At 34.5% G+C, this 27485-nt stretch overlaps 1 protein-coding gene across 3 annotated transcripts in view; it reads right to left on the bottom strand.

The window, feature by feature from the left end:
* LOC116341253 overlaps positions 1-25776 on the bottom strand; it is a 52215-nt gene extending 26439 nt beyond the window's left edge. Inside the window, exons 1-3 of one of the 3 annotated variants that reach the window (XM_031768224.1) lie at positions 25130-25776; positions 15013-15663; positions 10200-10297 (exon numbers count right to left, since the gene is read on the bottom strand). In XM_031768224.1, coding sequence (XP_031624084.1) covers positions 10200-10297; positions 15013-15302 — 388 coding nt within the window. In that variant the 5' untranslated portion in view covers positions 15303-15663; positions 25130-25776. Of the gene's footprint in view, positions 1-10199; positions 10298-15012; positions 15664-24978; positions 25049-25129 lie in introns of those variants that run through there. The other 2 variants (XM_031768209.1, XM_031768217.1) reach the window with 2 other exon arrangements.
* Positions 25777-27485: the final 1709 nt, after the last annotated feature.

The following is a 27485-nucleotide window of genomic DNA, read 5'->3' as shown; positions in this document are numbered from 1 at the left end:
TTTCTTTTTTTTTCGGTGTGTACGCGTACTGTGCATACGTGATTTACAAACGTAAAGCGTAAAATAAACATTTACTTCTCATGGCTTATACACATACACATACGCATGCAGGACGATAGATGGTTAATGTCCGTGTTTGTGTGTATGTGTTTTATATGAGTAAGCATTTAAGCGCTGTCACATATACATTCACATCCGTACGCTCATTCGGATCATAAGTTGCAGCACATAATCCCAAGCATCAATGCATAAAAAGAGTATAAAGTACAAACGCAAACTCAACTATCGCATTGATTAAGATAAGGCTAAAAACAGCAAGCCGTATGCCAATATAGCAAAATAGCAACAAAACACCACCGAAATGTGCAGACATTGAACCACGCGAAATCAAATGCACATACACACACAGAGAGAGAAAACCACCAACATAAGCGAAAAGTAGAAAAAAAACGAACACCCATACATTTGCAATTGGGACATTGCTTAAAAGACAAATATACAATGGTGCAACGACCACAAATACAGAGATACACACAGTGGTAAAAATTAAATGAACGTCAATGTGTTTAAATTTGAATTCGGTATTTGCGTTTCTCTTTATACAAAATTTTCTTCTTCTCTTCTTCTTCTTCATCGTTTTTATCGAAATGCTAAATTATTTAAATACGCGAAGCAGAAGCGGTGAAAATACATTGAAACTAAAGTGTTTGTGGCAAAATGCATCTACTGGCGATTGAAAATGTGAGTACGAGAGAAAAAAACAGCAACAATGGCATACACACAATTCTGTGGCTTCCCCTTTGGCAATATCCATTCTGTTCTCAATCAACGGTGCCATATGATATTGAATTGGGCACATTGTGTGTGTGTTTTTTGTTCATTCGTTCGTTCGTTCTTTGGTCTTTGATGCGTTTTTGTTGCGAGGTTCACATCATGGGGTGTTATGTTTTCATATTGTGCGTTATATGGTGGATCCACCAGTTTTGTGTATTCGCTCTATCGCGTGTTTCGCATTCGAGGCATATTGAGTATATGACATTTTTGGTGTCGACTCATCTTTTCGATAATTGATTTGAGTGACTTTTTGTCGATTAACAATACACTTCACGCCATTGCGGTTGACACTTGAACAAGAAACATAAATACAGTTGCCATCATATACCAAAATTATATTTCAATCCGAAATTTATAATTCTCACAGTCAAACCAAGTCATGCAATCAAGAGAAACTGAGATGCCACTCACAGTGTGCTGGGGGATGCACGACAACAACAACAACAGCAACAGCAACATTAGTTCAATGCACTTTTTACGAGCATTTGCGTTGACGTCTCTTACGCTCTTTCACAGTGAAATGAATGAATTCATTTGGTGTTTTGTGTTGAGTGTGTGCGTGTCGTGGAAGTAAAAACACATTTAACGAACGAGAGGAGGTAGAAATACATTTTCGGTAATGCATTGGCTCTTGATGAATGTTGAATAGATGGTGGATGCATGGCAATTTCAGTTTCAATGGTATTGAATATCGTCATCGTAAATTGATGTGGGACGAAGTTTGCATTTTAAAATTTGAAATTCGAAATCTATAAGAATGAAAATAAAGAACCGGACATGAACGACGACGACGACAACACAAAAAAAAAGAGTGTGTTAGCGGCATACAAACGTCTCTAGTTACACAGTCGCGCGCAGTGCAACGTTGTGTAATCGAAAAATCGTCTGTTTGTTGCCATGATTCGATTGATGTTTATTTTATGGCAATCAATATTCTCACATGCAAGAGAGATAGAGTGTGTGGAATGCTTCATTCTGTCTCCTCGTTTGCAATACAAAGTCTCGTAAACTCAATTATTTGTTTAGGTATTTTTCAAAAAGGATGCTCTCAACGTCAAACACACCACACACCAAACTGAGTCATTCTCTGCAGCCATTTTGCAATTTTGCTCTCGTTCACGTCTTTTTTCGAGATAGGAAGCCTCCATCTATTTTTAACATATTCTTTCTATTTTGCTCTCTCTCTCTTTCTCTCCTTTTATTCTCTTGCACATGAAAAAAAGTGATATTGATCAGGAAAATAAGATTGCAAACTTGTACAGATATTCTTTTTTTTGCCTGTTCGCATATAAATGTAGTTTGAATTTACAAAGAGTGGAAGAAAGAAAATGTGTGTATAGAAGGAAGAAAAAAACTTAGTTGGCCTCATTCAATTAGAGGATAAAAGGCATGAGGACGACAAGCTATCGACAACAGACACATCGAAGAGATAGTGAGATGCGAGAGACATTTTTAGTCTTTTGAGAAGCATTTTTTCTGTTTTCGTTATGTGTGTGTTTGTTTAATTTGATTCATAAGCGAGATATAGAGTGAGTGATTGGTAGATAAGCATAAATGCATCTCTATCATTGAAAAATGTGCCCCGACAACATACGGCAACATATTGCTTTTTTTGGTGTATACATCGCTTAATAACATTTCTACTGATTCTGCTTCGGTCTTCTATCAAACGAATAAAAATGCATGCAAAGCACTTGGACAAATAGATCAAAATTGATTATAAAATATGCATGAGGGACGATATGCAAAAAGAAGGAGGACTTATATACACACACACGCGCGCGCGTCTCTCTCATTAGTTTGTGCAGAATCCATGTAAAATGACAAGGAAAAATGTGGAAATATTTGTTATAAATTTGAACGAAACGGTTGGCTACTTTTCATAATCATCCATCGACAAAATGCTTCGCAATAAAAATGCATGAAACAAACGAAAAATTAAACAAAAAAAATATGAGCCGAATGTTCGGGAAACCGTTGTAAGCCGCAGTGTAAATGGTTTGTATTATCGTGCACACGGCAATGGGATAACTGTTAACATTGTATACATGTATCCGTGCGACTATGTATAATAGACGGGCCATTCGCTATGCATGTGCTGCTGCTGCTGCTGATGATGAGGATGAGAATTGAAAAAAAAAAAACGAAGAGAGGAGGTAGATGACGAATAAGAATGAGAACGTGAGCAATGGAAAGAGCGAGAGGGAAAAAGCATTGACGGTGTCGAAGCAATAGCGTTACATGTCGACCGTATATATATGAATTTTTTGTGAATTGATAAAAGTAAAATGTGCGCATGTGAGCAGCTCATATGAGTGTCGAAGAACCAAAGAAAAATCTCTGAGTCAAATCACACAAGTGCACACACGGTATCTCGTCATCGTTGCTATCATCATACGTGAATATGGGCTCGTTGTATTTTGGACGTTTGCCGATCATGTAATGCACATCGCCACAGAATTCTCAGCCATTGCTTTGCGCTTTGCTTTGTTGTGTGCGCGGAACGCAGTTGAATCAATATATATGAGAAGAGTGTGCGGTTAAGAATGGTTTTTTTTATCATTTTCTCTCTCGGTTCTTTGTATTTTTCGGCATTTTGGGCATAAATTAAAATTGATATTTCACTGCAACACAAAAGCTTTATATTATATAGTAAAAAATATGTATTTTTTCTATATATATGTTTGTGTGTGACGGTCGAATTGTATGCATAGCAAGCTAGACATTTATGCGTTTTATGCCATAGAGCTATTGTATATTCCATATATTATTATCTTTTATATGGTTTGCCATAAATTCGAGCTCAAGTATCAACGTGAACCTGAGCATACCGATGTGCAACTTATATACAGAGCCGAAAGAAGTAGATTTCGAATGAATTGCTCTCTTCATTTAGTTTTATATTATTATTATTAGTTTTTTGTTCCTTTACATATACTGTTTTTCTCTTTCTGTCAGAGTGTGTATATCTCTCCCTCCAGTTTCATCATTCCTTTAATTTTATGTTATTTATATAGTTTTTTCGTGTCTACGTACACATATTACTAATATATCTTTTTCTTTGTTCTCCTCTCTCGGTCCATTATGGCCATACATTACAAAAACTTTTTTCGTACATCTCTCTCTCTCTCTCTTCCTCTCACCAATTGTTTTTTTTCTCTCCTGTTTTCATTCGTGCGTGTGCGTTGTTAAGTGTTCTTTGGGCTACCATCGAATTTCAAATGATTGTCGTCATTTTACCTCCTTTTTCACTAGATCACGAATGTTTTTTTTTTGGTCAAGAACGATTGTACTTTTTCATCGAAATAGTTTGAATTGATTTGGTTTGTTTTTGTCTTTTTACCATTGCTTTAAATTCCCGTATTCTATTGACTCAAATTTGTACGTAGAAAAACTTTGTAAGTCTTTTGTCTCGAACTGAATATCTTTGAAGAAATTCATTTGTTACAGATAGCAAACAAATGACCAAAGCCACATCATTTAAACACGCCGCTTCGTTTATCGTCGGGTTTTGTTTTTTCGGTCTTTCTTATATACATCTCCAACATAAAAGATGCTTGTGTCGAGGTGCGATTTGACTCTCTCGGTCACATGAAAGACCTGCTGTGTTAAAGTGCGCTGCCACAATCGGATGGCATAAGCACACGTACCGAAAATTGTGTATCGTTTGCCGATCAAAAAACAAAAGTACCATTTACGTAAGTAATTAAGCCATTTCCAGCCATTCACATTGATTCAGCTTACTTCGATTTGATTATGTATTGGAATAAATTTTCTTTTTTTTTTGTTTCATTTCTTCTTAAGAAACAATTTCAAATCGCTTATCTCTAGTTTCAACGGCCATTTTGGTTCATCAAAAGTTCTTGAGATTAGATTAGAGCAAAGAAAAAAATGCGTGCGTCGATTCAATTTAATCGTTTGAAAATACCGTTTTTTTTTTCTCTTCTTCGACTAAGTGCCTAGCGGCATTGCTCGCGAGAGAAATCGAAAAAAAGTGTGTGTATGCGAGAGAGAGAAAAAAGGGGGTGGAAATCAAACTGCATTTATTATGCAGCCCAGACGGCTGTCATGGTATCTCGTTCGCTGCATGGCATTTATCGTGACCGCAAGGAAAAATGTGCGCTATAAATTGTTCGGGAAAGAATTGAAACTGTGAGACGCAACATAATAAACAAATATTAAGATATGTGGTATTTTGAACCCCCGAAACGCATTCACTCCGACCACAAGCAACGAATTTTATTGGTTTTTTTTCAACTTTTTTTTCTCTTGCTCTCCCCGTTTTAAATAGCGCTACACATGAAAATGATAATAACGAAAGAGAAAAAAATAAACCGAAACCTCATCAACTGACAGTGTCTGAGCCAAATTGAGAAAAAGATTCAAGTAAATCCAAGTTGGTTGTTGCCTACAACAAATACACATATCAATTTTGAATAAAACAAAGTTGAATGATGGTGCCTAAGCCAGTTCATCGAATAGTTCAATCATAAATTATTTTACACACAAAAAAAAACGAGCCCAGCAAAGCGATAAGAAAATGACTGGGAGAGAAGAGAAGGAGAGAAAAAAACGGCAGATTGAAAATGTAGTGTTTAGCCAACAGGCAGATGAAAACAAAACAATTCGATGACGAAGACGACGATCGTTGCAAGGCAAAATACTACTACTAACAATTATAAAATATAGAATATCCAGCGAACACAAAAAAAACATATATGTTCTTGCACAACAACCACGGCACACACACACATCATACGTCCAATCGAAAACTTGAAGATTTGTTGAAAAAACCAACACACATACAAAATGAAAACGAATCTAAAGCAATAATACAAGAACACTCTCTGATAGAAATAACTCCAACTGGAGAAAAGTAAACGAAGACTCGAAATGAGGCAATGCGGCAATTATCTTTTAGCTGTTAGCTGTTGGCTAAATAAAATGTTTGGAATATACAACGAATATGAAATCAATTTCAATCAAGGAAGACACACGAAAAATATACGAAGACAAATACAGCAGCACAACAAAAAAAAAACACATAACACACAGTCGGGCCGTTTGTCAACAGAATTTGATTGGAGGAATTTTCGTTTAATCCTTAACGAGAGCTCTAGCGCTAAGAGCGAATTTAATGAATCGCCAAATATAGAGATTTAGAGCGGAGAGAGAGAGAGAGTGCAAATGCATTAAACCCAAAAATAATCTTTGTGCGCAAAACTACAAAGAACGAAACAACAGTAATGCAGAAAAGAATGAGAGAGATTGAACAACATACACATGAACAGCCTTCACAATGTTATTTATTGAGATTTGCCGTATTTTCTTATCATATTCTTTTGCGCATTAGTTTCAAACGCACATATTATTTCTTTTCGTCTCTTGCTATCACTCTTTCTCATTTAAGACGAATCAAATTCAATCAAAACGTGATCTTCTGAATAGTTCAGTACTTGTATTATTCTTTTTCACTCACGAATGGATGAGTGAGTGCATGTTGATGTTAAGCTATCAAATGTCAGTCAGAAAAAACAACAACATTTTTTTTTAAGAATTTCACAACTTTGTTGGCCCAAAGCAAAGAGATATAGTAGAGAATCTAATTGAAAGAGGTCACATTTGACATACATTGTTATATGTAATATGTGTGTGTGTGTATGTCTGAGCATACAAGTACTTATTCAAACATGCCATTAGAAAATTGATGTGTGTGTGTGTGTGTTTGTGTATTAGTGAGTGTGTGTGCACGGATATGAAATAAAATTGACAGGTGGTCGATATCATATGTAATTGGTGTGCCTCTCTCTGCAAGCCTAGAGTGGCAATACGATCGACATTCAATGATGAAATCGAGTAGATTTTTTTCTTTACATTTTATATCTCTACACAGTTACCTTAATGCGTTTTCTTTCTCTCCCTCACACGACCGCTCATTCTTCGTTTGTATTTTTTTGGGTGTGTTTTCATACTGTACTTGATATTTTGAATTCGAACAAAATCGAACTTAATATATTATCTCCTTAAATCACATCCACTTCACTGATATTGAAAATCTCTTGTCGGGTTGCGGCGCAAAGTTTACGTTATTTTATTTTTTTCGTCAGGATTTCTCAAGTATCATCTTATCCTGTTTTCTTTTCATTATACGTTTACACCAAACGCATATAAATCGAAACATATTGTAATGATCATAATCATTGCCGAAAAAATCATTATAGAAAACTTTTTTTTTCTTTCAAAAAGAACTTATACGATTGAATGTTATGCAATATGAAAAGGCGAACCGCTGTCAATTCAGTCAAAGTGGTTCAATGAAGTTTTAGGTTCGCAATCAGTTCATCTCGTTTTATTGTCGAAAAAACGAGAATAATGCAATTTCAACTCCAGATGCTTTTTCTCAATTCGTTTTATTTTCTGTATTTTGTATTTTTCGATATGGTTTTTTTGGCAAAGTTTCTTTTTCGTAATAAGTGGCAAGGATTAGTTGGCCAAACAATATAAAACCAAAGTGAAATAACATTTACAATGTAAAATCAAATCAATTTTGAACATCCAACCACACGTATTCAGGCTTTATCTTTTCTTCTTTCTCTTCGTTCGAAATCTCTCGGTTGTTTTTGTTTCGAATATTTTTCTTGAACGAATTGAAAAGGCAATGTGTGCCTGTGCAGCATGAAAAATTATTTTAATCACTGAATTTTTTTTAATGGCATTAATAACGAATCTATTTGGCTGAAAGCAGAAAAAAACGTACATTAAAAATTGAATCAAGCAATGAAAAATATAGCCACAATGACGGTGTATAAAATATTACTCTTGATTTTTTTTTCCTCCACTTCTATACTTTACTCGGTCTCTTTCGTTCGTTCTTTGTATGTTTGGTTTTGTCGTAATTTTGATTATGATTATGACTAAGCAATAATTGTCAGAAGAAAAATTATGTTCTATGAAGAGATTGTTCGATGGTGATAAGGGCTTCACTCTCATCCATTTTCTATATAATATATAATATAAAATGAGCGGACGTTTTTGTTCACAAAAAATATATACATATATGTGTAGTTTCTTTGTTATTATTCATCATCATCATTTCGATGGTTATGTGTTGAAGTTTCTATCTAAATATTGTTTCCCGAATGAAATTGACGTGCTTTTTTTTCGGATTTGTGTTAAGGTGAATACAACGATTTTTTTTTTCACTCTTGGTCTCTCATCCGAATGAGATTTTCAAAACCATTTATGCCATAGCGAACGTGATATTAATGGGTTTTTATCCAACGTATGTACTCAAAGCATTCTATGCACCGAAAATTGCTCGAAAGAATGATGAGATTTAGTGGAAAAAACGATGAAAATTAGTAGCGGCAGCATTCAAAACGTATGCGTGCGTGTGTGATCACCTTTTTTTTTATTTCAGAAACAAAAAAACTTTATGAAAAACTACGAGAAGTGAATTTAGGATATAAAAAGTGTTTTAATTTTTTTTCTTTATTATTAGTGGTTTTTTGCCTGATATTTTTGGGCTATGGACTTGAATCGCCTTTTTTAACGTTTCGTGTTGCCATCATTTTTGGAACTCATTATGAATTTCAAGCAACTCCGTTTTGATTTTTTTTTAAAACCGCACACAACAGAGCAACAATCAAAGCGGCGTCCACAGAAAAAAATAGCCAATTTCAGTGTATAATCCATTGACGAGATTAATAAACACTGAGTGGTTTATTTTCGGAAAATTATATGAAAACGAAAAAAAAAAAAATTAAGTCACGAACACTTTCTTATTGAAACGAGAAAAATAATGAAAAACAAAAAAAAAAAACACACACACAAAACGACCGAAAATTCGATAGCCAAACAGCACGCTGAGCTCAAACATGAGAGACATGCAGACATTTGCAGTGTTGAAACATAAATTTAAGAATAAATACTAATTGAACGGGCGCACAGCAGCATCCGGTAATCAAATCGACTGAACAAAATACACTTAAAAGTAAAAGAGCGAGTGATGATAAAAAAAAATGTATGAAAATTGGTAGAAAAATAACGATGATCTGCTGTAATCAAGTATTGGCCAATATTTATGCCACTTTTTCAAAATTCGACAGGCTGAGAAATTTGTTCGCTTTACACTTTCGATTGCGAAAAAAAATAACTATATGCACTTCATGTACTGAATGGTCGTGTGTGTGTGTGAAAAGTGAGAGAGAAAAAAGTGCAATGAAGTAAATTAACGTGCATATGCACTTATGAAATCAAGTGGAGTTGGCAACGAGACGAGACATAATAAGTCTCTCGTGAGTCAGAATAGAATTGGCGAGTAGATTTCAAAATTACGGAAAACAACAACGACGACGTTCGACTACAGCGAAGAAACAAAAAAAAAATTCAACTTAAAGAATGAAAATGCAAAGAGAGGAAGAAGGTAACAACGGTCCCAACAACTTCAAATGTGAAAAACGTGATTGTGTATTATGAGTAATTGTGATGCATAGATTACTTCAATCGAGAGTTCAGTTCGATGTGCGAGAGCAGAGTACACACAGTAAATTTGCAAAGAAACAACGTTATTGTGTGTGTGTATGTATGTATATGATTCGCTTCCTATTGAACTCGACGAAAGTGAATTGAGTGTTGCTGTTGTTGTTTATTCTTCTTCTTCTTCTTCTTCGTTTTCGTTGATTGCTCGAATCACATTGAATAATGTAGAGCTATAGATCACACATTGGTAATGTTATTTTTTTCTGTTTCATTGTTGTTGTGTACGCGCCACACAGTGCATACAGTATGGGAAAATTCATTTCGGTTATGTGTATATAAAGATTGCAATTCGTCGTTTCTTCGCCAAAGTATCCGAAATACAAAAACAAAATCATCACATGCAATACAGTCGTAGGCCGTCATTAACCAAAGTACTATAATAATCTAAAATCAATGTTCCTCTCTTTTGCAAATGCAATTCACAGTACGATCAAACAAATAATTACAATCAAAATGATCGCGCGCACTCTACGTGCGATTCAACCGAAGAATGAGAGGAGAGAAAAAAACCCCTGATGGTTTTTGTGTGTGTTTATTATGTATATATTTATTTATAGTTGCATGGTGCTTGAATTTTCTATAGAAATCATTTTTTTGCTTCATTCACATCATCATAATGTGCGTTTTTTTGTGGAATGGACGTATGTATTGTTATTTACTTATGCAGCAGAAGTCGATTGGATTTCAATTCGTACAGGAAATTGTTCAAGTTCTTGTTGAGTTTCAATTTAATTAAAGCTCAGCAAGACTACGGCGATATTGTTGTTTTTTATTTTTTTGGTGTGCTATGACGAAAGATTTTTTTGGTTATTTGTTCTACTTACCAACTTGCAAAACATTTTCCACACAATTCGATTCCAGCAGTTTGAGTCCCTTGCAAAAACTTAGATTTTGTGTTTCACCAGCGTTCGTTGACGAGACTCTATATTATTTGTTGAATATGAGAAAAAAAAGAGAATCAAATGATTAGTACACTTTGCTAAACAAAAAATTAAAAGGGAAATGAAATGCGAAATGTTTAAATGGACCCGAACAAAAAACCGAAACATTACCATTGAATTCACATCCATTTACATTCTGTTTTCGATCATGTGAACAAAAATCGAAGCATTTCGACCCTAATTGCACACCGATTTAAAGCGAACAAACTGCAAAGCAGCGAAAGAAAAAGTAAATTGTATGCGAAAGATGTTTGTTTGTTCTCACACAGTTAGTGCGTTGTTTGTTCCATCTTAATAAGGGTTAATTAGACGAGAGAAGAGAGAAAGAGAAAGAAGAGGCCTATACACTGATGCTAGCCAGCATCTGACTGTGAAATGAACTAGTAATTTAAATTAAAATTTTATGTGTATGTTTTCGAACAAAAATTGCGTCCGTTAGAAGGCCAATGCCATTGCAACAAACATTTGCATTGAACAACATAACTGCACAGTGTGCATAGCATGCACTTTTTAAAAAAAGCGAAAATCCAGAGGAATGTTTAATTTTTCTCATGAACCATTACGCTAATGAAAATAATAAAAAAAAAATACACACACATAACCCACCAACCGTGATTAAATCAAGGTAAGACAAAGAGAACGAGCGGAGGAGAAAAAAATGCCAACAACCATCAAAGACGAACGGACGTTCCAAGAAAATAATTCATCATATTTCGGCGCTTTCATTTTGGCTGTTTTATTTTCCATAAATCGTGAGAACCGCATCAAAGTGAACCGAAAATAAATGCGTCTCACAATGAGAAGGATGTGTGTATGTGCTGTGTGCTCATTAATCGAGAACGAAAGCGTTTTTGAATTTTGATTAAATCGCAACACATAAATTTACGTTGTGTTTTTTTTTTAAATCTCGATTAGAATACCAGAAAAAACACTCCAACCACTTCCTGTGTAATGTGCGCATTCGTTTTGGTGCGAACAAAAAAAAAATGCCCGAATTCATCGAATTAAATGAAAAACTATTCGAATTGGAAGTCAATTGAAGGTCGATTGAAAACAAGCAACAACACAAAGCAATAACTAGTCATAAATGTCTACGACAAAAACAAATTTATTTCACAGTAAATCAAATGTATAAACCGTCTCAAAATGGTGAAGTGGCATATGTGCGCATCACCAAAGAGACAGCGAGAAGGGAATAAAAAAAGAGATTCGAATGAATAATCAAGCGCAAAATGAATGGCGCAACAATTGTGACGGTTAAAAGCGATTCACCGCCTTGGATCGCTTTGCGAACCACAAATTTGTTACAATATATAATTGTATATAAGGAGCGGCCTATGATTGTTGTGGTCAATGTGCTATGTATATGTTGAAAGAGGCAAGTGCTTTTTTTTGCTTTTGATTAACTGCCCGTTCGACGTCAATGTATACACATATTTTTCGCCATTATCGGCAAAAATCAGCACCGTTTGAGGCATGAAAAAGCACACATTGACGTTGATTTTGCTGTCATTGTGGTCGCCATTGTCGTCGACGACAACTAATCATCAAGAGCCATTTGGCTTGACCACAAGACGAACAACAGAAGAACCAAATGTGCCAATTGAATTCATTAAATAAATCTAAAGACCAACAATTGTTCCGATATTTATATTGAAGTTCTTTTCATCGTTCGAACACAGAGAGAGAGAGATGAAGGATACATACAAAGTTGGTGCTGAACACATGCACAGAGAGACAAATACAAAAAAAATGACAATTTAGTTACAAAATATGCAGTACAATGCGTCATATACCAAGTAAATGAATGAGATGTGTTGTTGGTGTTATTGTTTGTTTGTTTATTTTTATCGTGCATTTGGATCGGTGAATTGAGTAAACAGATGTTCATCTCTGTCCCAGCATGTTGTATATAAGAAGAGTTAATGTGTGAGCAAACGCCAGCGCTCCCACTGCATGCCATGGCATATAGTCAATCAACCAACCGATGATGTTTAAAAATATACTCTTACTACTGGTGGCAGAGAGATAGCTTTGTAACTTAACTGCTGCTGTTATATCCACTGTTGCCGCGTTGTTCTTGGTTGGTGTGTTGCGCGCATAACGAGAAATGCAAGTGACAATGTTCGAAAAGTTTTACGATTTGTGCGTGTTGTCTTTTGTTTCATATTTATGTGTGGTGTGTTTTTTCATTCGGTCTTTCATCACATACATATCACCTCCTTGTTGGTCACTTTGCTTATTGTCATTGTTATTCTGAAGCGTTTGAGCGTGCGAAAGAGAGCCCAACAATTGTTAAACAAAGTGCCAGAAAGAAAGAGTGAATTCACATGAATTTGACTTTGTTTGCCGCTGTCATTTGTCTTTATTACAGGCCAGTGCAAATGAATAACAACCAATTTAGTGGGGAAATTAAATATGTGTGTATATGAGTGCCGGTCGATGTCAAGTTTAATGAAATCTTTGTGTATTTGAAGCGTTTATTTTTCGTCTTTGTTTCTCTGTGTCGTTGAATTCGAATCGGTATTCTTTCTTATATTAGCCACCTTCATTTTTATTCACCGCAGTGTCAATGTGTTGTCATTCGGACGCTTTGAACTGACACGTTATATTTCAACAGAAAAGAAACCAAAATCAATTTCAGTTCTGAGAAACAGTACAAATGCGTCACAATTCAATGAATCGTTCATGTGGACGACAAGTCAGACCGAATGAAACAAAAATGAGTTAAACGAATGATGCGCGCACACTCTTTTTTTCTCTTCTTCTTTGAAATATGGTCATAATTAGTATTCTCAACCAATTTCAATGTGGCATTTTATTAACTCAACTTGGCCACGCATCGAGCCAAAGCGATGCTGTGACCACTGTTCCCCGTCTCTTCGACAATCTTTTACTCTCTGGACAACAACCAAGTGTTATTTTTAAATTGACACGTATGGTACAAATATACGAACAGAGAGACAGGTTTTATGTGCATTTATTTAGAACGTAATACTTAAAATGGCAATAAAAAAAAAATAAGAGAAAGAAAACTTATCAACAAAAGGATAAACCATTTCATTTATATTGGCGTTGGTATAATTTACCAATGGAATGCATGTTTTGTATGTATACATTTTAAACCACATGAATAAAATACCTCCTATAAATGTCTCTCTCTCTCTATCTTTCTTACATTGTCTCTGTTTCAGTGGACTAAAGAAATCAACGCGAACTAAACATTTTGTTGAATTTGTGTTGTTCTATGATATTTTTGTTTCGTTTCTTAACAATTTCTAGTCGGGATGGATTAATGAGACGTCGCACCGGAGGAGAACAACAAAAAATGCATGCGCCAAAAGGCCAATGTTTTCGAACAATTTTATGAAACAAATGTGAATGCAACCGCAAGGCAAATGGATAGCCTAATGAATATTTAATTCGAAGCATCTGAAAAAATGCCAACAGCGATAATTCAACAAAATGAACAAACAATTATGAACCCCAAAAGAAATGACTTTGTATAGTGATGGAATTGTTTGCCGAAATCTAAAGAAAGAAAGAAAAATAATTAATATCGACCGGATCCCGACCGAACACACAAAAAAAAAAAACCAAATGATATACGACGGTTGTTTTGTTTTAAGGGCGAAATGATAATTCAAATTATATACAAAGTGATGCACACGTTGCGGTTTTTTGCATATTTATTTTTATATTTATTGTTGTTGGGTGTTTTCTTGTTGAAAACTGAATGTTTACAAAAAAAGTAAAATATTGCTGTTGCTTTTTTAGAGATATGTTCTTTACTGCATTCAGAAAAATATCATCGAAAAAAAGGGGAGAAATAGATCATGAAAAGGCTAGAGTTAAAAGATTGCCAACTAAAGTTCATTTGGTTGTGTCTTTTTTTTTCATTCAAAAAAAGGTAACACATTGCAAAAGGGATTCGAATTTCCATGAAATATATGCAGTTCAATCGAATCGCTTCATATAATGTGTTGTGCCAACAACATTTGCCCAAAATGATTCACTTCATTAATTCGGCTATTGAACCAATATTTTGCGATATTTTCTGTTGAATGAAATGGATCGAAAAGAAAATGAAAATAAAAACGAATTGTGAGAACCTTTACGGTTAAAGTTACATATAAATATTGCGACGTTCATTTTAAGTGACGATGGGAGAATTGTGTGTGTGTGTGTTTTTTTTATGTGTTGTATTCGCCTTGTACATGCAACAACAAAATATGAAAGTAAAGATCGAAAAGTCAAAGCGATTATGTCACTTAAGGAGTTTAACCCGATGTTATTATGTTTCATTTAACAATATATTTACTTGATATTAGTCAGCATTGTAAAAACAATGTACGAATATGCATATGTGAATGTGACCAAGAGGTAAACAAAATGTACGTATGAAGATATAAAATAAAAATCAAATGAAGAGAGAGAGACAGAGAGAAAGCGCACAGCAGAAAATAAGCTGAGACAAACATACGGTGCGAAACGGTATGGTTGCGCGTACACAGCACACTTGCAAAGTGCTTCGATTGCGGATTTGGCGATGAAGTAAGCGAGCGCACGAGAGATGAAAATAGTCAAATCGAGAAAATGATGAAGAAAACGGGATGGTAAATGGATAAACCGATAAACGCGTATTTGATATACACATTTCAATGGTATGAAAATATACATATTTGATTTTACTCACCTTGACAACGAACTATACATGCAGATATCACGTTCATTTCGCGGAAACGACCAAAATATAATGCGCCGTTGAACAGGTTCAGGTATTCTTTCATACCGTTCTTCGATACGCTGAAATGGTTCCGATTCGGCAACGATACGTGCCGTTATATCCAACAATGAATCGGGCTGACGAATAACGTCCGTTCGATTTGGATTATGTGAATGGCGATGTGTTATAAACGGACACATTTGACCCGATATTGTTGGATGATTGCTATTTGGTTGGAATAGACCATGACAACAGGACATGGTTTCTGCCTTCAACTTTGTTTTTGTTCTATTTCTACTTCTTCGTCTTTTCCTTCTTCTTCTTCTTCTACAGCTTCGATGTGGTACTTTATACTAATTTGTCTATAAATTTTCCTTGTTAAATACACTTTCTTTGTTGCATGAGAAAATACACTCTTTTTTTCTATTTTAAGCGGAAAAAATATCGCTAAACTTCAAATAAACACATCTACGATGCCATGATTTGGATACCCGCCTACTGTACTTGGCTATTGATCGATGTTGCTGTTGTTGTTGTTGTTGTGGTTAAACATTTCAAATGTTGTTACGTTGCTACACTTAAAGCCAGAAGCCAACCTCATTTTTAACTCGTTGTGTTGACCTGAAACAAAACACCAAAATCAATTAATCCAACTTTAGCAAATAACTTGACAACAAAAACAAATGATAACATATAACACAATATAAGTCCAAAGTACTCTCGATTTATGTACACATAAACATCCGCATTGAAACCAAAACAACACACATGCACACTCGAATGAAAAAGCAAACAACAAAAAAACACATCATATAATATATAAACGGCAAATATCCGATCGGCGACTGTAATCCTATGCGCTTTTGTTACCAAATGAAAATGATTATGCTGTGCGGTGCTGGTGTTCATTCAACTCGATATGAAAACTGTTTTCGTAAGTACATTCTACGACACAAAAATAATATATACTGAGCACAGAAACCACACACAGCGCACTATCATACAACCTGACTTATTTCGTTCATTGAACAAAGAGAAGGGAGAGAGAGAGAGAGAGAGAGAGAGAGAGAGAAGAAAACTGCACAGAAACAAAAACTAAGCATTTGGCAAATTGTAATTCCGAAGCGAATATAAAAAAAAGAGCACCAACAATCAGATAGAAAATTCGTTGCAATAAATGTAATTCAATACGAAAATCAAAATATACACCAGTGAATATGTGAAACAATTGAAACCGAAAGGGCGAACAAAGTGCAAGGAACGCTTATATGAAAACCATCTACGTCGTTTTCATCTATATAGAAACATGGGCAACAGGTGTATGATGAATAGAAGAATGAGTACTCCATCAAATGAGATTCTCGGCAACAACAGTAGCAGCCGCTAAACATAGAAATCGAGTCTTGCTTCATTTGTGAGCGTGTGTACGTGTAAGTTGGAGCCTTTGAATCACTCATCTCACTCATTCCATCTGAGAGACACAGTGAAGTAGAGTAAATTGTTGGAACATTGTCTTGATAAATGCGAAAAATTTGAACCGACTATCAATTTTAATTCCAAACAAACTGAAACTTATTAGTACTACAAACAGACTTTGAATGGGATCCACTTTCTTTTTTTTTTTGGTTTTTCTCACTCTCTATGAAAATGCAATTCAAAATGCATATTTTATTTGTTTGCACGACAAAAGGTATCCGTTCATTTTCTGTGCTCCTTGGTCACTCACATTCGGTGTCAATTTCCAATAATAATGACTGACCACACGGTTTTTTTTCTGCATCTTTTTGTCACCATTTATGCATCTATGAATGAAGGCTCATTCAATGCAGAGATAGACAGCGATTTATTCATTTTCCGGTATTGTTTTTCAATCCGCGATGAATTACACCCATTTTTTGCCGGAAAACTGTGTTGCGTTCGGCTTTGAGGCTGAGATTCGTTTCGCATGTAGTTTTTTTCATCGTTAACATACAATTTCAGGTGTTCGTTGTTTTTATTTCTTTTTTTTTTCGCCATCGTGTGTATATGTGTAGTAACACACATGTATTTTTCTATGTGTGCTTTTTATTTCTCATGCTGAAAATCGATTTAATTATTCGGTGTTATTTCACGCATTCGTGTCGAACGGTAGTTAAAACTGTGGTATTGATGGCAAATGTGCGACTGTGTGGCGGAGTAAATTGTCAATTAAACGAAATGAAAATGCATTAAAAAAAAACGCACAACGAACGAAAGACTGAATTTGTGCTTTGTCATGAGATTTTCAGCACGATTTAATTAAAATAATTTAGATTGCTTTGCGAAACGGCCTTCCTTGTGCTGTTCCACGGTATTTGTGTTATGGCGTCACAGATCAGCCGAATTCACATTTGTCAGAGAGCAAATTCACTTTGGTACATACGATATTCGCAGCAACCGCAGTAGTGGAGTAATGTGAATAAAAAGCAAACACAAAATATGTCAGTGAATTGAGATCTTGGACGAGAGATAGCAGGTAATGACAACAATAACACATCGTATTTCAATAGGTTTTTTTTTATTTTGATCCAGGGCCAGAGCATTCATTCCATTCACACGGAAAACTCGGTTGAAAATTGCGGATTGACATTGCACACAGTACAAAAAGATAGAATTTCAAATGGGCTGCAAATGAATAGCATGTGTCGGGTTGTTGGGCGTGTTTGCTCTCTTTTTTTTTACTTCTCTCTATCAAAAACTTGAATGCCACACACTAAATTATTGCATATAAATGATTTGAAAAAAAAATGTATATTGTATTCAACACTGAGAAGAGCAATGAAATGTACCGACCACGAAATTATGTTCTCTGTGGTTGTGTACTTCGAAAAAAAAAAAAACATTTGTGTGTGCCAAGCATAACCAAGTACATATATACTCTATCCATCTTAAATTGCCGAAAATGTAATTTTGTTGCGCATTGACATTTGCTTTCAGAAAAACTTTCGAGGCATTTAACGAAGGAGAAAAAAAACCCGACAGCAATGAAAAACTACCACATACACAATGTCGAATAAATCAAATTTAAAACTAATTTTGCCCGAAACAATGTTCAAGAAGTTTTTTTATTTCATGTGCTTTTTTTAACAACAATGTTTTCAATTCACTATTATCTAAGCGATTAATTTGTTGAAGTTGTTTTATTTCGAATTTATTTGCTGATAGAATGCGGCAAGTCAGGAAAATATATAACAAACATAAATTTCGAATGAGCCTGAATAAAACTCTATTAGAACATACAAAACACGCAACAAAAAGAAAGAGAGAGAGAGAGAGAGAGAGAAATTACGTTGAATTTTCAATCTTTCGTGCTTCGTCTCATTTGTTTGCGACTTTTGGGCCGTATGGTAGACAAGGAATGCCAATGAATCAAAATGCAATACGCGTTTACGCACCAACGACAGTAATGCGACTCAGCCGAAAGAGAGAAATAGACTCGTGAACCCAGAGAAAGAGAGGGAGAACAAAAACGCATACTTTAAGCTCGGTTGATATGGTGAAATAGTAACTTGAGCAATGCGATGAAAATAATGGGACCGATTATTTTCGAGAGCGAACAAACGAAAAATGGAACGCTGTCATCAACCGCCCGAATAAAAAATAAAACGAAACACGTATCGATAGAATGAATCTAGCTAAAGCAAATAGGTGAGGAGTTGACGCCAAACTATCATTTTGATAAATGATTTTCATTGAGTGACTCAGTGAAAATTGGAATCATTTATTAATTTCATTTCAAAAGCGTTGAATTTTCGTTTTGCATTTTGAAGATATATATATGTGTGTGCGTGTGCGTTGTCAGAGTTTCCTGAGTTGGCCATTTTTGTTTTGTTGAATAAACATCTAGGTATTTTGTCTTCTATTTCAGCTCAAATTCCATGCTTCCTTTCTTGATGTGTTTCCTTCAATGCATTATTATGTGTCATTATACTTGATACGCTCTCTGCCAATTGCCTGAGAGGATAGAATGAAGCGAAAATGCGAATAAGAAATGACAGTAAAAGAGATCGAATCATACCAACGAAACAGAAATGAGCACTCTTTTTCAAAATGATACTTGAAATTGAGACGGATATAAAATGAAGTTTTGATATCAAATATTATCGTATGTCAAATTTACTTAAAATAGCGAAAATCCATTCGATTCAGTTCAAGGTAAATCATACACTCTCTCTTTCTCACTTTTTCTCTTTCACTCGATACACTCGCTGGCTCATTCTCTTTGTTTGGAGATCGAAAGCAATGAACATCCATACATCGAGAATATTCACAATCTCATCATTGTGTACAGAATACATATCTCCATTTCTTGTCGATGTTAACATATACTTTAGATCGAATTGCAACTAGTAATTTTCATTCTTCGATCTAACGTAACGAAATCGTGTTGAATTTCCACACAGACACACAGAAAAATGGAATTGAATGCAGAACAACGAAATCGATCAACGACGATTATGCGAACGACACTCAATATCAATTGAATGTGTTCAATAAAAACGTAACACGGATCGACATTAGGGTACGTTGTGGAAAATCATTTTTGATATGTTTGGCCGAAAAAAAAAATATGGATGGCAATCAAATCGATCAGATTTAAAGATTGAAAAACAAAATTCAAATGATCATATGAAATATTCAACATGTGCTGTACGTAGCATTGAGAATGTGAGAGACATTTTGAAAAGAATGTTTTTTTTTTAATGTTGAAGGGGATATATTGAATTCATTGCTGTGATGGCTTCGATCAACCGAAACTTCGGTTTAATTTGAGCAATAAAAGGTAATCGATTCAGTTTGTTTGAAAAATAATACAATGCTCTCTATTCGAGCATCGAAAGAAAACGGAAAATTAGTGAACTGATTCTAAATAATACAGAAAACAAATCTTTTTTGCGTCACACATAATATATGATAATGATGAATCGCTTTTTTACTACCAAAAAAAAATAATCCAAAAATCGTATGACTGAAACCATATACTGATGGAACTGCTTCGAAGTTCGAGAGTAGAAAAAAAAATCCAATGAGATTTTGGAATTTCCCCCTCAAAAAAAAGGTGATCAAATAAAATTTCGGATTGAAAATTAGCGTTTTTTGGTTGGATTTGGTGCAATCATGGATTTATAGGTTTGAACATATATTTCAAAATCACAGAGTTTACTCGAAGTGACTGTGAACAGCCCAAATAAAAATAAAAAATAAACACGAAGAAAATGAATACAATGAATTGCGCGCACAATGAGGCAATCGCATACTAAGAAACCCAAAAATAAAAACACAAACACACAGAGATAATCAAAAAAAAAATAAAACAGAGACCAACCAAACACAAACAACACATTCTTATTCACGTTAAAATTGAAATAAAAGAAGCAAAATACACCGAAGGAAAACGAGCATATATAATTTTAATACACTCTTCTTATGAATATGAAAATAAAACATAAATTCGCGCTGGAACGGATATATTATTAATATCGGTTTGAATATTTCTCTTTCTTTCTCAGTTTGGTTTGGTTTGGTCGCGGGTTGTGTGTTATTTCTTCTTCTTAATATTCTCTGCTGTTTTCTTAATGGGTGCGCGTATAAGAGTGGATCTTTGGCTTTTTGATTCATTGTCTGTGTGTGTGTGTGTGTGCATATGAAACAAGTGTGACTATGATAACAACTAATGCCACAACAACATCACCCATACATTGAAAATTGCCATGTTTCTGTGCTCTCTCTCTCTCTCTCTCTCTCTCATATTTGCGTTCATTTTTATTCTGTGTCTGTTTCAATGCCTCTGTATGGATCTCACTCTCTCATTGGCCTCACAAATGGCAACGACAAACGATGAATAACACACCGTTCGAACCTTTTGCTACTTAATACAACACCATAAATAAACTCGTATGTAATCATTTATTATCATTTATATAAATATTTATAAAATACATATTCCATAAAGTCAGAGCACATGTATTAAATTTATTATTATTTCTTTTCGTTCCATTACTTTTGTTTGACTCTCTCTCTCTCTCTCTATCTCTTTTTTTTATGTTTTCATCGTTGGGCGCGCGTGTTTTTTTTATTTTCTCGACCAAAATGAAAAGCGAAAGAGAGCGAAAAAGCTAACAAATGAACTTCTTTTCATTTTTAAATATTAGTCTTTTTGTGCTATGTGATGTGCTTATATATTTTTTTCGGCTATATATGTTCACCAACTGTTTTTCGTTTTTAGATTTTATATTGAAATATGCACGAAAAAAGAGGCAATGGCTCACCAAAATAATGTGTTTGCGTATGCGCATTGAGTTTAACGGCTCGGTTATGTTCGGTGCGAACGTATGCTATGCATATAGAATCACCGAATAAAATTTGCCGCACACTCGCTCATTTGCAATGCATTGCGTTTTCGGTGCCAATGATCGATGATGACTTTTCATTTTAGCTTTATCAAATGTGTCGAACTGAAAACGAGCCAATTATCGAAATGTCAATTATTCAAATACAAATCAACAATTATTTGAAAGCGCCACCCCCCCATTTTATGTTGGAATCGTTTATGCTCATTTTCACATTTTAATTGTTTTCTAATTGCTGACAGACCAGCTCTTTTCCATTCAAATATCATATCATTTATCCTGTCTTGCTTATTATTCTGTTCTAATTTTCATTTAGAAATCCAACTGATGTATACATATCTTCGAACAAATCATTTTATGTCCAACTATTGAATTAATTATTATTGAGTATATATCCGTCTTTCATTATTCTATGCAATCAACCGTAGCTCCCATGTATGCATACAAATTATAAAGTATTAAAAAAAAAAGAAATACATATTTATGAGAAGAGGAAAAAACTTCTTTTTTGTATTTTTGTTAAATATTAAAATGCATCTGACTTTTAATCATCAATTGATAACTGGAAAGAAGAATGATATTACACTGTGTAGTGTGTTTTTTTGTGTATGAATAATTTCTTCTTGATAAATGGATATAATAAAATGAAAAGGTATGGCACCCAATTGTTAAATATTAATACAATTATTCTTTTGAAGTTTGGAAACTTTGTTAAATTTTTGTATGCATGAAAAATGACAAATCATTACACGCTTGATTCGTTTGTATATCCTGCTCGATCCCCGATGTGACAAGATAAAAAGTAAAAGCGACCGTAAGAAAGGAGATAGAATGAAGGGGGCGAACGGAGTGCCGAAGAGTTGATTTTATGTAGGGTCATCTTTATAATTTATGTCAGTTTGTTTTTTCTCTGTTTCTTTTATCAAACAGAAATGGCGCTTCAGTTATTTGGTCAACAACCGTATTAAAAAAAAACCACTCGAAATGGATACACAACATTTTGCACACAACAAATAAGCACACCATCCGTGACAATGACACAAAATTCATTTTTTTTTGTTTGGCTTAAATTACTTGGAGCAATGAGAAATTCCGTGGAAACGATGAACGAACGGTGTGCTCTCAACGATCTGAACGGTTCAAGGAAAGGAAGCAAATGAAAGAGAGCGGACAATTGTCAAAGAATTCTATGGAATAAGTAAATGCATACACATGTGAAATGTGAATCGGTGAAATTATTTATCCTCAAACACAAATAGAGAAAAGTTATAAACATTTCTATAGTGGAATGAATAACTATTAAACCGAATATATAATACAAAATTACAATGAACAAAAAATAACGAATTGAAAAAAAAGAGAAAGAAAGAACAGAAATACTAAATGCGGCAGCAGCAACAGCAGCAAATACAACTAGAATGTTACAATTTCGTATGGTGAGTTACGTATAATTACAAATTGAACCATATAATTTATGGTAACGCGAGAACGTGTATAATATGCTTTAAAAGTTTTTTCATGTTGTTTTCCTGCTTGCGCAAGACAGTGATAGCTGATAGGTATGGATGAAGGGCGTACAATCCAGAGAGTTGAACAGAGATAGCGCACACACTACACACGGGGGGGAAAATACTCAAAAATATACTGTGACTTGGTGTGTGTGTGTGTCTATACAAAATGTGAATCGTTTTAAATTGTGTATGATGACGCGCGGGTATTTTGTGCAATGGGTGATCACAAAAAAATAGCATAGCTAAAGTGGAAATGATTGAACATAGTTTCCATGCACAACAAAACAGCACAATCCTCGTCTCTCTCTCTCTCTCTCTCGCTCAGAGTCTCCATCTCGTTCAGCCTTCATATATCACCTCATATATTATACACGATTAATTGTTTATTTTTGTCATTTATTTTAAATTATTTTATGAATTTCCATTTTCATTTTTAGTTGAGTCGTACATTGAGAGCGACATACGTTACTTCAATGAAGTGTATTTATATATATGTGTGGTGTATAGTGGGTGCCTTTTTTGTGCTATGCAATTTATATTTTGGATTTTATTAGGATTGGAACGGGGCAACATTTGGCTTATTACAAATTTGTTATGCATACATAAGTGTTTGCATTAAGAGTAAAAAAGTGTTGTTTTTTTTCGTCATCGTTGTTGAATGAATTTTGTGTTCAATTCAGTGTATTTGAATTCGACGTAACTGCCGTATCATCGAGAGTAACCATACCGAATTCAAGTATGGATAATGATGAAAAAGTGAGAAAGAGAGAGAGAGATCGAAATGAAGCGATATATAATTTTATTTTTTATTCGAATTCTCTCTCTGTGGTTGTATCATATATTCGATGAAACATGACTGTAAAAACACGTTCATAAACCAAAATAAATAGCAAAGCCACCAAACAAACAAAAGAATTTTTACGTTTTTTTTTGTTGTCATTAATGTTCTGAATTTATCGCCACCACTATAACTTGTTTATCATCGAAACCATTTTTACATGGGTCTTCTCTTTCACAATATTATTGTCCGTCCAATGATCAGAAACATTGTTCGTGAATCACGACGAAGAGCAAACGAAAGAGACGTGTGTACGTGTATAATCACATCGCATAAAAATCTATTTTTTATTTCTCGGCATTCAAATATTTATTTGAGTTTTGGACTTTTGAATATCGTCTTCAAAATCGTTTTCTTCCTCTATCGGTGTGTGTGCGCTCGCGCGCTGGAGGTGTAGATTTAAAAAAAAAAAACAGGAACCGCACACGCAAGTAGGCCTTACATCATCTAAAATTGCATTTTGGCTAATTTTTAGATTAGATGTAGCAACTGATCAACGGTTACAACCAAACAAAAACCATTATTTTATTAATAAAAAAAAATCACCGAATAAAAAGAGAAACGCATTCGGTGATGATAATAATACGACCGAACCGAATTTTAAACAAACCGAAAGAAGAGAAGGAGAAAAAAAGAAACGGAACGCGAGCATTTTAAATCTACCGTAAATTAATGATATTTATGACTGCAAAACAAAATTCAATGAGACTGTTGATCGCTAAACAACCATTGATATTGCAAAAGATACACGGTCAAAATTGTGCGATTTAAAAAGCCAGTCCAGAAATGAGAACGACACAACGAACAGGCGCTTACCGATAGAGACAGATGAAGAAAAGAGAAAAAAATGAAATGAAAGGAACAGAAAACGAGAGGAAAATCATTAAATAAAATGATGTATTAATAGTGTGTAATATATAAAATGTTTTCATTTCGAATGAATATCATGAATAACTGGCCTGACGAAAACCACCAACAACAACTGGATACAAAACAAACATATCAAAACAATGAGCCGAAAAAAAAATGAGAACTGTAGCTTGTTCCCAATCGGTCATTATAGACACGAACTATCGCGACAACAACGATAATGAAGCGACAGAAAACAAAACGCATTATATTAATATAAATTCTGTTAAATTCTCCTATCAAGAGAGAAAGACAAGTTCTCACACTCACTCTAAATACGAAAAATTCACTCTACACACTTATAACTCACTCGCTCAATGACGGTTAAATTAACAAAATAACACGAACGCACTATACCAAATTTAAATCAATCAACGAGGAAAAATATAATGAGCGCATATACATTTTTTTTTGTTCTCTGCGTTCTTTTTTCTATACTATTTAATTAAAAAAAAACGTACACATTGTTTTCGTTCTGTTTCATTTTATTGTATATGCTTATGTATATTGTTACTCACTTTTTCACCGAAGAATTTGAATTTCATTCACTCGAACTTCGTCGTTTACTCTTGTTTATTAATTTGAAAGAGAAAAAAAACGGTAAGTTACATTCATATGTGGCCTATGTCTCTTATTTCGCATTTATGTGAATGAATGTGTGAATATGCGAAATAAGCAACGAAACAGCAGAAATGTGTTCTTTTAAATTCCTCTTCTGTGATTGTATTTCGTATTAAAATACACATTGAATATTCACTTCTCGTTCAATGTGGTGTAAACAAAAAATCGCCAATTGTTTATATTGTCTTTCTGTCTCTAGCTCTTTCTCTCACTGTTTTACAATAAAAAGATACGGCACACTCTCTATACTGTGTCTATATGTATTTAAAGTCTTTAAAAGTCTATTTATATTTAAACTCACGCTATTATTTACGTTTTTGGTACTGTTTTTTTTTATTTCGTGCTTCGTCTCATAAAACTTTATGAAACACAAATCAATCATTTCAAATTTCAGTATTCGGTTTGTTTCTTTCGCTTTTTTCTCTCTCTGGTCTTCGGTGTGATATTTTTATTATTATTATTATGTATATTCTGTTTCTGAAGAAAAAAAAACACACCGAGAAACAATATCGGTTTGTTTTCTCTCTGTTCTGTATTTGTAATTTAATGTTGTCTCTCTCTCCGTATTTTGTTTAATGAGTATCTTGGTTTTTTATTTAATTTCGAACGAAACAAACAAACGAAGACAAAAAAAAAGAACAAAATATAAAAATCGAACCACACACACAAAACTGATTACAAAAATGTGAAATACACTCTGGTTTTTTATGACTTTTTTTTATCGGTTAGCCGTGTAACGATGTGCATTGAGAAGTGCTCCGTATGACGGTCAACCGTCAACTGAATGTTGAATTCGGCTGAAAGTGTTTTCTTTGAATATTGTTCACAGTGTCAGTGGTCTCCTTATCCTCTGTGAATGCGACTACATATGAACGCTTGTGTGCGTGCGTGTCTCTCATAACTAGTCTATGTCTGTGTAGCATTTCAATTACACTATCCCATCGATGTGTTTAATTTTTTCCGATTTGACTGCTGCTGCTGTTGCTGTTGTTGTTTTTGCTTTTCTTTTGCTTTGCTTATTACTACCTCTTCTTCTTCGAAAATATCTTGCCTTCAGTCTGTGCCCTGGTCTGTGAATATGTGTGCCGTGCCGTTTACCACATCAACATGCGAAGCAGAAGAGTTCGATGGATGCGTCAACATGTGAATAATGTCTGGCGCACATGTGTGCGTGTTATGCGATAATGTTAGACCAACGAACCTAAACACACTACAACAACATAAGCAGCAGAAGCAGCGGCGGCGGTAGCAACAACAACAATATCGAGAGAGAAAAAAAAGAACGGGAAAGAACCCAAAGCACAAGGTACTTGTGCATTATGCAAGTGTACGTTGTATACGTAGTACACACGGAGCAACAACGGCAACAATAATAATAACAACAATGTAAAGACGGGCACGGCACACGTATGGTGTAATACAGAGACTAACATTTATGATACACAAAACTACCTACAATAAAATTGATTTTTTCATTTATACCAGGGACTGATCCTCGGAGAAGGATGAAAATGAGGCGGACGAAGAGAATCAGTTCTTGACATTGAATACTTTTCATTTTCTTGTTTGAAAAATGGGTAATTTTGAATAGCGAAATTAACGCAAACATAGAAAACCAAAAGAACACCCGAGATATTCAAAATTGCAAATTTAATAAAGTTTATATTTGAATGGACTTTTACGGATTGAGTACTTTCAATTTTAATTCGTTCCAATGGTCGTCATATTAGACACTGCAGTAAGCCGTGCTTGTAAACAGACGGTATGCGGTATGCATGTGTATGTATAGCAGTAAATGCTACGTTATTGCTGTGTTGTCATTAACCAGCTGGGGAAAAGGAAACGTGAATTATCGTCATTGTGCCGAGCTATGCACAAACACAAACACTACCACACTCAAATATATGATCCATATGAGCGCGTATGAGAACTAAACAGAATGAGAAAAATAAAATCAACAATGATTGCTTATATACACACTTCTTCCTTATCGGCTTTATACATGGAATAAACATTTTTGATGATGATTGCGTGTATGTGTGCGTGAGAGAGTTTATGTTTTTTTTTTGGCGTTTACATTAAATACTCTTCTCGCTGCTAATACTGCTTTTTTGTGCACACAAGGTTGATTGGAACAGTGTGGCGCGCGCGTGTGTGTGTGTCTCTGCATGTATTTTTCTCATTTCGTTGTCGAAT

This window comes from Contarinia nasturtii, unplaced genomic scaffold (genome assembly GCF_009176525.2).
Source record: "Contarinia nasturtii isolate CC-2019 unplaced genomic scaffold, AAFC_CNas_1.1 Cnas_scaffold_129, whole genome shotgun sequence".
Classification (NCBI taxonomy): Eukaryota; Metazoa; Arthropoda; class Insecta; order Diptera; family Cecidomyiidae; genus Contarinia; species Contarinia nasturtii.
Note: the sequence above shows the minus strand (reverse complement) of the source record. Positions and strands in the feature narration are given on the sequence as shown.